General features: G+C 36.0%; 1 protein-coding gene across 1 annotated transcript in view; it reads left to right on the top strand.

Annotated features, from left to right (window-relative positions):
• The window catches only part of GRM7 (glutamate metabotropic receptor 7), a 1,058,468-nt gene that overhangs the window by 561,438 nt on the left and 483,544 nt on the right, over positions 1–13,486 (top strand). The window contains exon 4 of the mRNA XM_003409776.4: positions 6,139–6,293. Within this exon, the coding sequence (XP_003409824.1) occupies positions 6,139–6,293 (155 nt within the window). The remainder of the gene's footprint in view (positions 1–6,138; positions 6,294–13,486) is intronic.

The following is a 13,486-nucleotide window of genomic DNA, read 5'->3' as shown; positions in this document are numbered from 1 at the left end:
CCCAGAGACACCTTGGAAGAAAGGCCTGGTGATCTAATTCTGAAAAGTTATAGCCATGAAAACCTTATGGAGCTCAGCTCTACTCTGTAACGCACAGAATCGACTTGAGAGCAATTTGTTTTGGTTTGGTCTCTTTCTGAACTTCATGACTCTTTAAAATGTGGTCCCATTTTAACATTTTAAATATCACCTACATACATCCAATTTTCTAGCCAAAATGTTTGACTCTTTGATCCTTCAGGATGTCCTAATTTCTCTACATTGTGACGTTTGCTTATGATGTTTCTTCTTTACTTCTCAGCCTATTGAAGTTGTGCCTGTTCTCCAAGGTCTATTTCAGACATGCCCTTCTTCAGGGAACAGGGTCTAATCACCTTTCAAATGTATCAATTGCCTCCTTAGAAAATGCTGGTCATGCTGCTCTTGGGGCATTTTCTTCCTTACTTTGTGTTTGGGTTATTTATGAGATTTTGTTTCCATATTACTCTCATCTTTCTGCTTCATTTTTTTTTTCAACTCTACTTGTACCCCATCTAATCTTCTTATAAATCTTTTCCATAGTTTTTATTACATATTTGCTGAGTAGATAATATATTCGTAGGGTGTGACCTCATGTTTATTTTTAAACACATTTTATATGGCACACAAAACATTTACTGCAGTAGCGGTGGTGAGCAATCGGTTACGATACTCTTGACTTGGATAGTGTGAGGTTTTAATTGTTAATGTAAAAAAAAGCATACAATCCACTCAATATCTATGTTCATTTTATTAGCACTGAGGCTTGTGTGTGTGATGAATGTTATTGTATATTGTGATTCATAATAGTAATAGCAGTAATAGTCCTTGAGCACAGTAATAAAAGTCAAGTGCATATATAAGTTTCTTCCAAAACATGATCTTAAACACATTCATGTCTGAAAAGTACTGATAACCCACAATGTTATCTTATTTCTTTTCTCAGAAGATTTACTTGCAGATGGAAAATGTTGAGATTTCTCGGAACATTAACTTCAAATACTTTGCCAGAGAATAGCAGTGAGAAGACATTAATATCTAGATTTTCAAGTCAAGATAAATGCTAAATCAGCCATGGGTATTGATAATTTGGATTTTAGACAAAAGTGGATTCTTTTTCTGAAATACATTATTCTGATTATAACTGTATGCATGCCCATGTAAAACCACTGAGAATGTGGGAAAGTTTTGGGGGAATTTGTCTTTAATAAACCCTGCCCCTGATTATACAGAGGAGTTAAAGGTTAGAGACAATAACCACACACAGCGATTTTACATAATCTCCTACAGAACCTGCAGTCCCAGTGTTCCCAGGTAACCACAAATAAAATTCTGGTTTAATGTTTGCAGTCATTTTTTTCTACATACTTTTTCCCCAATAGAATCAGGTTCACAAAATTTAACATCCAACTTTTTACAATTTACATTAGAGATGAATGCTTTTCCATATTATATGCATTTCTAAATGATCTGATTGTATTAAGTATCTTTGTCAATATGCCCACATTTTGACACAAATATATTAAAATAAAGGTATACATTTTTGTGTTTATATGGGTTTTGTTTTTCTTTCCATTTTGCTTGATTTCTCCCTGCTGTTTTCGTCTTCTTCAAACCTCATCAGTCTCTCTCCAAACTCGTTACTGACCTACTGCGCAGTTTCCCGTATTTGTCTGTGTTCTCATATAAACTTGTACTATTGACTATGCATATATACATATATAGGCAACTTTTTGGCCAGCTTTCATGATAGAAAAATTTAGGCTTTTTTTTAAGTTTTTTTTTTTTTTATATTTGAGTTATCTTTTTAAACAATATGTTGTGGACATCCAATTCAAAAAAAAAAAATTCAAGTATGTTTAATTGCTGTCTAGTCCATCCTTAGGATATATTGCCATTTATTTATGTAGCCATTTTTCCTACTGCTCATTTAGGTTGCCTCCAATAATGAACATTCTAGCCCATATATTTATTTTTATTTTAGACATTTTTTTTTTTTTTACTGTGGTAAGTATACATATAACTAAACATTTTGTTATTTTGACATTTTTGACGTATACAATTTAGTGACATTAATTACATTCACCATATTGTGCATCCATCGTCACTATCCATTCCAGACTTTCCCATCCTTAACAGAAGCGCAGCGCCCCCTAAGCAATGACTCCCATTTCCCCACCTTCCACCCCTGGTAACCACTAGTAAACTTTGGTCTTTATGTATTTGCCTATTCTAGATATATAAGTGGGCTCACACAACATTTGTCCTATTGTAAATGACTTACTTCACTCAGCGTAATGTATTCAGAGTTCATCCATGTGGTGGCATGTATCAAGACTGCATTTCTTTTTATGACTGAGTAATATTCCATTGTATGTATCTACCACATTTTGTTCATTCATTCATGTTGATCGACATTTAGGTTGTTTTTACCTTTTGTTCACTGTGAATGGTGCTGTAATAAACATTGGTATACAAGTGTCTGCTTGCGTTCCTGCTTCCAGTTCATTGAGGTATATACCTAGAGGTGGAATTGCTAAATCATATGGTAATTCTATGTTTAACTTTCTGAGGAACTGCCAAAATGTTTTCCATGGTAGCTGTACCTTTTTACATTTCCACCAGTGATGAATAAGGGTTCTAATTTCTCTACATCCTTACCAACATCTATTGTTTCCTTTTTTTAATCATAACCATATTATAGCTGAAAAGCGATATTTCATTGTGATTTTGATTTGCATTTCCTAATGCAGTAATTAAGTGTTAGGCTGCTAACCAAAAAGTCAGTAGTTTGAATCTACCAGCTGTTCCTGGGAAACCCTATAGGGCAGTTCTACTCTGTCCTATGAGGTTGCTATGCGTTGAGTTTTTTGGGTAATGACTAATAACATACAGCATCCTTTCATATGCGTGTTGGCTGTTTGTGTATCTTCTTTAGTGAAGGGCCTATTCAAGTCCTTTGCCCATTTTTGGACTGGGTTATCTTTTTGTTAAGTTGTAAGATATTCCATACATTTTTGATAGCATCTCTCATCATTTCCTTCAGACAGATTAGTAAAAATGGTATCTCCAGGTCAGGAGTATAAATGTTTATGTTTTAATTTTATAACAATAAATCATGAATAAATATTAAAAAAAATATATGATTACTAAAACTAAAGCACTTTTTATACAAAGAATTAGTCACTTGTAACATCCCTCTATTCTTTCTGGTTCTGTTCCAATTCAGAGTTCTTTTCAGTCTTTTTAAGCTATTTCTTCTGGTCTTATCTGCATAATGTGCCTCTACTGCAATTTTGGAATTATTGATTTTAAATATTATCTATTAACTTCTCTTACATTAGGTAGAATTTAGCTCATTTATACCTTTCCTACCTTCCCAACATCATTCTATCAGATTGCCATTTAATAAAAACCAGTGCTTACATTATTATAATTAATGTCCTCCACTATAGCATCAAGTATTATTTCCTATGATATGATGTTTTTGGAAAACATTTTTATGTTTGTTTTTCCCAGGGTTATTATTTTTTCATTTACATAGCTATCGCCGATATCATTTCTATTGATGTCGTAGGTCTATCACTTTTTCCCCAAATGTTCATGTATACAATTATCTGAGTTCCATTTTTTTCATGAACATTTTCTTCTGAAATTGCTGTTGTTTTTAAAATCTGGATTAGTTACTATTGTGTTACGCCTGCCTGCCTACCTACTTGCCTTCCTCCCTTCCTCCTCCTCCTGTTTCTTTTTCTTTCTCTCTTTTAGTACTTTTTGTTTCTTGGATTCTAAGTTATTTTTTATTCTTGCCTTAGTTCTTAATTTTCCTGGAGCACATCCTCCAGTAACTTTCTAACAAAGGGTAAATTAGAGGGAAACTTTTTCTGTTTCTTGCTTAAAAAAATGTTCCTTTTCTGCCTCCACACTTAATTAGTAGTTGGAGTGCTAAGGCTCGATCTTGTTTATTTTTTTAAATATATCACATCCAGCACATAAAAGATTTACAGGACATACCTGTAACCTAATCAGTTACAATGCCTTTAACTTTCAGAGAGTTTGAGGTTTTAGATGGAAAACTTATAAGATTCACTGGAAAAATATACTAATTCTATTTGTATTAGGATCCTTTGTGTGTTGATCATTAGAATTCTAGACTGAAAAATAATTTTTCTCAGAATTTGGAGATATTGCTCTATCATATTCTGTCAATAGTCCATCATCTTTTTTTTTCTTCTTCTTCTTCTTTCTATCTCTTAAGAAGTTGATTATACTCTGTTTCTTATTTCTCTATATGTATCCTGTTTTCTCTAAAAGCTTTTAGGATATTCTCATTATTTCCAAAGATCTTACATTTTGTGAGGTGCTTGATTTTTTTTTTTTTTTTTCTCATTATTTTTCTGGGTGAGCTTTTTTAATTTGGACATGATATTTTCAATTTCTGTGATTTTTCTTCATTAAAATAATATTATTTAGCAATTTTTCCTCTCCATTTTCTCTGTACATTTGTTCTAAAAATGTTATTAATTGGATGTACGTCTTCCTGGATTGATTCTTTAAGAGACTAATCTTTTCCTCTTTATTGTCTATGTTTTTTCTTGTTATTGTTCTGCTTTCTGGGAAAGTTTCTTGACTTTGTTTTTTATTCCTTCTCATATAATTTTAATTTCATATTTTAATAGCTAAAAGCTATCTTTTGTTGTTTCATTTTTTTTCTTGTTATCTTGTTCTTGATTATATGTATAATAATTCTCATGTAAATTATGTGTTATTTTGTACTTTTTTATATGTTATTTATACCCTACCCTCACCCAGTTTCTTTTTCCATGTTAACTTGTTTGGTTTATATTTTACGTAGCAGACTTCCCCTAGTTATAGGTAGTTCATATTTGAGAAAGTCACTTAAAAAGTAACTGCCTGGATTTTGGGTTTAGGGCAAAGCTTGCCAACTAAAAGGGCTGGAGTGGACTGACTGATCAGGCATCAAGCTGGCCATTTAGAGACTCTCTTTAGAGACTCTGTATATTGATATCTAGGGGTCTATCAGATTTTCCAGAAAAGCTGTTTTCTACCTGAGATGACACATGCCTGGTTTCCAGCATTCTGTAAGCAGAACTGTAAGATTCCTGGAGGGTCTTACCATTACAACACTTACTATACTGACTTCCACTTACCTCCTTCCACCCCTGTGTTTGGTTCACCATGTCTTTTCCACATTCTGCTGTTTTAGTGTTCACAATATCAGAACCTAATCTTTAAAATTTTAATAGAAAATTACCATTGCATTTCCTGCCTAGAAGATGGAAGAGGAGACCTGGAGTTTCACCATTTCTTATACAATTTCTTAGCTAATCTCCCTGTTTCTAGCCATCTAAATTGGTAGTACCCGATACTTCCAGGACCTGAGAGACAAACAAACCACTTCTCCTATGGCATTACCCTCCAAAACACCTTTTCAGCTTTCTTGGGTCTGCAAATTCAGTTACCTTTCCTCCATCCACCATTCTTCCAAAAATATTATTGCAATAACTTTTTCATTCATAACTAGTTTCATTTTTCTTTTACTTGGTATTTGCATACAATTTTCATTTATCAATGTGGGTTATAAATTTCCATGTTTAACATGAGTCTCTGTTCTTTATTAATGGATGGCTTAATATCCTTAATTAATATGGACACATTGCTTTCCTGAAAGAACATATACCACTAGCAGTGAACCAGAGTGTTCATTTCTCCAGCCCCATGCCAAAACTCACAAAAACAAAAGAAACACATTGGCCAATATGAGAAGTGAATTAGATATTTGTTCTAATTTATATTTTTCTCTGTTCTAGTGCATATGAATATATATCTTCATATTTCTGTACATTTTTATTTCTCCTTTTATCTTTTGATTTTTTCTGCTCTTTGCCTATTTTCCTCAAGATGCTTTGACTTTTCTTCATATTGTTTTATGAGACCACTTTATATATTGAGGATCCAAATCCTTTGGCATACTTTTTGCAATTGATTGCTTACTTTTTGAAAACTAAGAGCTTGCTTTCCTTCTGTTTGATTCCTAATATGCGTGTGTTTGCCTGCTGCTCTTTATCATTAATATACCTCTTTATCTTTCTTCCTCAGGCAGATCCTTGCAGCAGCAAAAAGAGCTGACCAAGTGGGTCATTTTCTTTGGGTGGGATCAGACAGCTGGGGATCCAAAATCAACCCACTACACCAGCATGAAGATATTGCAGAAGGCGCCATCACCATTCAGCCCAAGAGAGCAACTGTTGAAGGTATGAATTTTGTCACCAGTATGACATGCCAAGACAGCATTTGGGTACCATGCTGGGTGACCAAAGCATTTATCTCTTTGAGGATTTGGTAGTTTTACATAATTTGTACAGGGTAGTTTCAAACATGTAGCCATGCAGTTCAAATGAGGTCATATACCTGGTCTGTTTTTTCAGCTAATAGTCCTCTTTGGAACAGATAATATTATTTTTACAATAACATCACAGTTAATATGTATCCTTTTTTTTTTTTTTCATTATGCCATAAGAGCTTTCTGAGAGTAGAAAATTGCCATAATCAGAAGTGAAATAATAACACAATCCAGTAAGTGAACTGTATTTTCTGAGAGGATATTTTCCCATTGTAATTTATCCATTACTTCCCTTGCACGGATCCTTTCCCCCTATTGCCTCTCAAGGTCTCTTCCAGCATAGTGTGTCTTTAATTACATAGCACACCACCTCTCGCAGGTACCAACCTCGCCTTACCTTCCTAGGTCTCTTCCGTTCTTGCTGTTCTTTCTTTCTCTTTCTCTTGCCTTCCTAGATTCCTGCCCCTTTGTTTTTTTTTTTTTTATTTTTATAACTTTTATTAAGCTTCAAGTGAACGTTTACAAATCCAATCAGTCTGTCACATATAAGTTTACATACATCTCACTCCCTACTCCCACTTTCTCTCCCCCTCTTGAGTCAGCCCTTTCAGTCTCTCCTTTTGTGACAATTTTGCCGGCTTCCCTCTCTCTCTATCCTCCTATCCCTCCTCCAGACAAGAGTTGCCAACACAATCTCAAGTGTCCACCTGATATAATTAGCTCACTCTTCATCAGCGTCTCTCTCCCACCCGCTGACCAGTCCCTTTCGTTTCTGATGAGTTGTCTTCGGGGATGGCTCCTGTCCTGTGCCAACAGAAGGTCTGGGGAGCATGGCCGCCGGGATTCCTCTAGTCTCAGTCAGACCATTAAGTTTGGTCTTTTTATGAGAATTTGGGGTCTGTATCCCACTGATCTCCTGCTCCCTCAGGGGTCCTCTGCTGTGCTCCCTGTCAGGGCAGTCATCGATTGTGGCCGGGCACCAACTAGTTCTTCTGGTCTCAGGATGATGTAGGTCTCTGGTTCATGTGGCCCTTTCTGTCTCTTGGGCTCTTAGTTGTCGTGTGGCCTTGGTGTTCTTCATTTTCCTTTGCTCCAGGTGGGTTGAGACCAATTGATGCATCTTAGATGGCCGCTTGTTAGCATTTAAGACCCCAGACGCCACATTTCAAAGTGGGATGCAGAATGATTTCATAATAGAATTATTTTCCAATTGACTTAGAAGTCCCCGCAAACCATGTTCCCCAGACCCCCGCGCTTGCTCCACTGACCTTTGAAGCATTCATTTTATCCCGGAAACTTCTTTGCTTTTGGTCCAGTCCAATTGAGCTGACCTTCCATGTATTGAGTGTTGTCTTTCCCTTCACCTAAAGCATTTCTTATCTACTGATTAATCAATAAAAAACCCTCTCCTACCCTCCCTCCCTCCCCCCCTCGTAACCACAAAAGTATGTGTTCTTCTCAGGTTTACTATTTTTCAAGATTTTATAATAGTGGTCTTATACAATATTTTTCCTTTTGCCTCTGACTAATTTCGCTGAGCATAATGCCTTCCAGTTTCCTCCATGTTATGAAATGTTTCAGAGATTCGTCACTGTTCTTTATTGATGCGTAGTATTCCATTGTGTGAATATACCACAATTTATTTACCCATTCATCCGTTGATGGACACCTTGGTTGCTTCCAACTTTTTGCTATTGTAAACAGAGCTGCAATAAACATGGGTGTGCATATATCTGTTTGTATGAAGGCTCTTGTATCTCTAGGGTATATTCCCAGGAGTGGGATTTCTGGGTTGTATGGTAGTTCTATTTCTAACTGTTTAAGATAACGCCAGATAGATTTCCAAAGTGGTTGTACCATTTTACATTCCCACCAGCAGTGTATAAGAGTTCCAATCTCTCTGCAGCCTCTCCAACATTTATTATTTTGTGTTTTTTGGATTAATGCCAGCCTTGCTGGTGTGAGATGAAATCTCATTGTAGTTTTAATTTGCATTTCTCTAATGGCTAATGATCGAGAGCATTTTCTCATGTATCTGTTAGCTGCCTGAATATCTTCGTTAGTGAAATGTGTGTTCATATCCTTTGCCCACTTCTTGATTGGGTTGTTTGTCTTTTTGTGGTTGAGTTTTGACAGAATCATGTAGATTTTAGAGATCAGGCGCTGGTCTGAGATGTCATAGCTGAAAACTCTTTCCCAATCTGTAGGTGGTCTTTTTACTCTTTTGGAGAAGTCTTTAGATGAGCATAGGTGTTTGATTTTTAGGAGCTCCCAGTTATCGGGTTTCTCTTCATCATTTTTGGTAACGTTTTGTATTCTGTTTATACCTTGTATTAGGGCTCCTAGGGTTGTCCCAATTTTTTCTTCCATGATCTTTATCGTTTTAGTCTTTATGTTTAGGTCTTTGATCCACTTGGAGTTAGTTTTTGTGCATGGAGTGAGGTATGGGTCCTGTTTCATTTTTTTGCAAATGGATATCCAGTTATGCCAGCACCATTTGTTAAAAAGGCTATCTTTTCCCCAATTAATTGACACTGGTCCTTTGTCAAATATCAGCTGCTCATACGTGGATGGATCTATGTCTGGGTTCTCAATTCTGTTCCATTGGTCTATGTGCCTGTTGTTGTACCAGTACCAGGCTGTTTTGACTACTGTGACTGTATAATAGGTTCTGAAGTCAGGTAAAGTGAGGCCTCCCACTTTCTTCTTCTTTTTCAGTAGTGCTTTGCTTATCTGGGGCTTCTTTCCCTTCCATATGAAATTGGTGATTTGTTTCTCTATCCCCTTAAAATATGACATTGGAATTTGGATGGGAAGTGCATTACATGTATAGATGGCTTTTGGTAGAATAGACATTTTTACTATGTTAAGTCTTCCTATCCATGAGCAGGGTATGTTTTTCCACTTAAGTATGTCCTTTTGAATTTCTTGTAGTAGAGCTTTGTAGTTTTCTTTGTATAGGTCTTTTACATCCTTGGTAAGATTTATTCCTAAGTATCTTATCTTCTTGGGGGCTACTGTGAATAGTATTGATTTGGTTATTTCCTCTTCGGTGTTCTTTTTGTTGATGTAGAGGAATCCAAGTGATTTTTGTATGTTTATTTTATAACCTGAGACTCTGCCAAACTCTTCTATTAGTTTCAGTAGTTTTCTGCAGGATTCCTTAGAGTTTTCTGCGTATATAATCATGTCATCTGCAAATAGTGATAACTTTATTTCCTCCTTGCCAATCCGGATACCTTTTATTTCTTTGTCTAGCCTAATTGCCCTGGCTAGGACTTCCAGCACGATGTTGAATAAGAGCGGTGATAAAGGGCATCCTTGTCTGGTTCCCGTTCTCAAGGGAAATGCTTTCAGGTTCTCTCCATTTAGAGTGATATTGGCTGTTGGCTTTGCATAGATGCCCTTTATTATGTTGAGGAATTTTCCTTCAATTCCTATTTTGGTAAGGGTTTTTATCATAAATGGGTGTTGGACTTTGTCAAATGCCTTTTCTGCATCAATTGATAAGATCATGTGGTTTTTGTCTTTTGTTTTATTTATGTGATGGATTACATTAATGGTTTTTCTGATATTAAGCCAGCCTTGCATACCTGGTATAAATCCCACTTGATCAGGGTGAATTATTTTTTTGATGTGTTGTTGGATTCTATTGGCTAGAATTTTGTTGAGGATTTTTGCATCAATGTTCATGAGGGATATAGGTCTATAATTTTCTTTTTTTGTAATGTCTTTACCTGGTTTTGGTATCAGGGAGATGGTGGCTTCATAGAATGAGTTGGGTAGTATTCCGTCATTTTCTATGCTTTGGAATACCTTCAGAAGTAGTGGTGTTAACTCTTCTCTGAAAGTTTGATAGAACTCTGCTGTAAAGCCGTCCGGGCCAGGGCTTTTTTTTGTTGGGAGTTTTTTGATTACCGTTTCAATCTCTTTTTTTGTTATGGGTCTATTTAGTTGTTCTACTTCTGAATGTGTTAGTTTAGGTAGGTAGTGTTTTTCCAGGAATTCATCCATTTCTTCTAGGTTTTCAAATTTGTTAGAGTACAATTTTTCATAATAATCTGAAATGATTCTTTTAATTTCATTTGGTTCTGTTGTGATGTGGTCCTTCTCGTTTCTTATTCGGGTTATTTGTTTCCTTTCCTGTTTTTCTTTAGTCAGTCTAGACAATGGTTTATCAATTTTGTTAATTTTTTCAAAGAACCAGCTTTTGGCTTTGTTAATTCCTTCAATTGTTTTTCTGTTCTCTAATTCATTTAGTTCAGCTCTAATTTTTATTATTTGTTTTCTTCTGGAGCCTGATGGATTCTTTTGTTGCTCAATTTCTATTTGTTCAAGTTGTAGGGACAGTTCTCTGATTTTGGCTCTTTCTTCTTTTTGTATGTGTGCATTTATCGATATAAATTGGCCTCTGAGCACTGCTTTTGCTGTGTCTCAGAGGTTTTGATAGGAAGTATTTTCATTCTCGTTGCTTTCTATGAATTTCTTTATTCCCTCCTTGATGTCTTCTATAACCCAGTCTTTTTTCAGGAGGGTATTGTTCATTTTCCAAGTATTTGATTTCTTTTCCCTAGTTTTTCTGTTATTGATCTCTAGTTTTATTGCCTTGTGGTCTGAGAAGATGCTTTGTAATATTTCGATGTTTTGGACTCTGCAAAGGTTTGTTTTATGACCTAATATGTGGTCTATTCTAGAGAATGTTCCATGTGTACTAGAAAAAAAAGTATACTTTGCAGCAGTTGGGTGGAGAGTTCTGTATAAGTCAATGAGGTCAAGTTGGTTGATTGTTGTAATTAGATCTTCCGTGTCTCTATTGAGCTTCTTACTGGATGTCCTGTCCTTCTCCGAAAGTGGTGTGTTGAAGTCTCCTACTATAATTGTGGAGGTATCTATCTCACTTTTCAATTCTGTTAAAATCTGATTTATGTATCTTGCAGCCCTGTCTTTGGGTGCATAGATATTTAATATGGTTATGTCTTCCTGATCAATTGTCCCTTTTATCATTATATAGTGTCCTTCTTTATCCTTTGTGGTGGATTTAAGTCTAAAGTCTATTTTGTCAGAAATTAATATTGCTACTCCTCTTCTTTTTTGCTTATTGTTTGCTTGATATACTTTTTTCCATCCTTTGAGTTTTAGTTTGTTTGTGTCTCTAAGTCTAAGGTGTGTCTCTTGTAGGCAGCATATAGATGGATCGTGTTTCTTTATCCAGTCTGTGACTCTCTGTCTCTTTATTGGTGCATTTAGTCCATTTACATTCAGGGTAATTATAGATAAATAAGTTTTTAGTGCTGTCATTTTGATGCCTTTTTATGTGTGTTGTTGACAATTTCAGTTTTCCACATACTTTTTTGTGCTGAGACGTTTTTCTTAGTAAATTGTGAGATCCTCATTTTCATAGTGTTTGACTTTATGTTAGTTGAGTCGTTACGTTTTTCTTGGCTTTTATCTTGAGTTATAGAGTTGTTATACCTTTTTTTGGTTACCTTATTATTTACCCCTATTTTTCTAAGTAAAAACCTAACTTGTATTGTTCTATATCGCCTTGTATCACTCTCCATATGGCAGTTCAATGCCTCCTGTATTTAGTCCCTCTTTTTGATTATTGTGATCTTTTACCTATTGACTTCCATGATTCCCTGTTGTGTTTTTTTTTTTTTTTTAATTAATCTTAATTTGTTTTTGTGATTTCCCTATTTGAGTTGATAGCAGGACGTTCTGTTTTGTGACCTTGTGTTGTGCTGATATCTGATATTATTGGTTCTCTGACCAAACAATATCCTTTAGTGTTTCTTGTAGCTTTGGTTTGGTTTTTGTAAATTCTCTAAACTTGTGTTTGTCTGTAAATATCTTAATTTCGCCTTCATATTTCAGAGAGAGTTTTGCTGGATATATGATCCTTGGCTGGCAGTTTTTCTCCTTCAGTGTTCTGTATATGTCGTCCCATTCCCTTCTTGCCTGCATGGTTTCTGCTGAGTAGTCTGAACTTATTCTTATTGATTCTCCCTTGAAGGAAACCTTTCTTTTCTCCCTGGCTGCTTTTAAAATTTTCTGTTTATCTTTGGTTTTGGTGAGTTTGATGACAATATGTCTTGGTGTTTTTCTGTTTGGATCAATCTTAAATGGGGTTCGATGAGCATCTTGGATAGATATCCTTTCGTTTTTCATGATGTCAGGGAAGTTTTCTGTCAGGAGTTCTTCAACTATTTTCTCTGTGTTTTCTGTCTCCCCTCCCTGTTCTGGGACTCCAATCACCAGCAGGTTATCCTTCTTGATAGAGCCCCACATAATTCTTAGGGTTTCTTCATTTTTTTAATTCTTTTATCTGATTTTTTTTCAGCTATGTTGGTGTTGATTCCCTGGTCCTCCAGATGTCCCAGTCTGCATTCTAATTGCTCGAGTCTGCTCCTCTGACTTCCTATTGCGTTGTCTAATTCTGTAATTTTATTGTTAATCTTTTGGATTTCTACATGTTGTCTCTCTATGGATTCTTGCAACTTATTAATTTTTCCACTATGTTCTTGAATAATTTTTTTGAGTTCTTCAACAGTTTTATCAGTGTGTTCCTTGGCTTTTTCTGCAGTTATCCTAATTTCATTTGTGATATCTTTAAGCATTCTGTAAATTAGTTTTTTATATTCTGTATCTGATAATTCCAGGATTGTATCTTCATTTGGGAAAGATTTTGATTCTTTTGTTTGGGGGGTTGGAGAAGCTGTCATGGTCTGCTTCTTTAAGTGGTTTGATATGGATTGTTGTCTCTGAGCCATCACTGGGAAACTAGTTTTCCAGAAAATCCGCTAAAAAAAAAATGCAGTCAGATCCCTATCAGAGTTCTCCCTCTGGCTCAGGCTATTCGGATGTTAATGAAGCCGCCTGGGGAGGGTGGGGGAGGGAACAGAGAGATAGGAGAGTAGCACCTCAGAATATAGCCAGAGGTGCTTGTCTTGCTTGGAATGACTATTATATCTGAGATTCCCGCGGGCGCGTCGCCTATGTGTGCTGGCTGTGTGGAGATTGCCCCCGGGGGGTCTGGCCCACTGGAGTCACGGTCAGATCCTCCGCTTCCAGCCCTACGCCCAGTGTCAAGGCTCCCCTACTGGG

This window comes from Loxodonta africana, chromosome 22 (assembly GCF_030014295.1).
Source record: "Loxodonta africana isolate mLoxAfr1 chromosome 22, mLoxAfr1.hap2, whole genome shotgun sequence".
NCBI lineage: Eukaryota > Metazoa > Chordata > Mammalia > Proboscidea > Elephantidae > Loxodonta > Loxodonta africana.
Note: the sequence above shows the minus strand (reverse complement) of the source record. Positions and strands in the feature narration are given on the sequence as shown.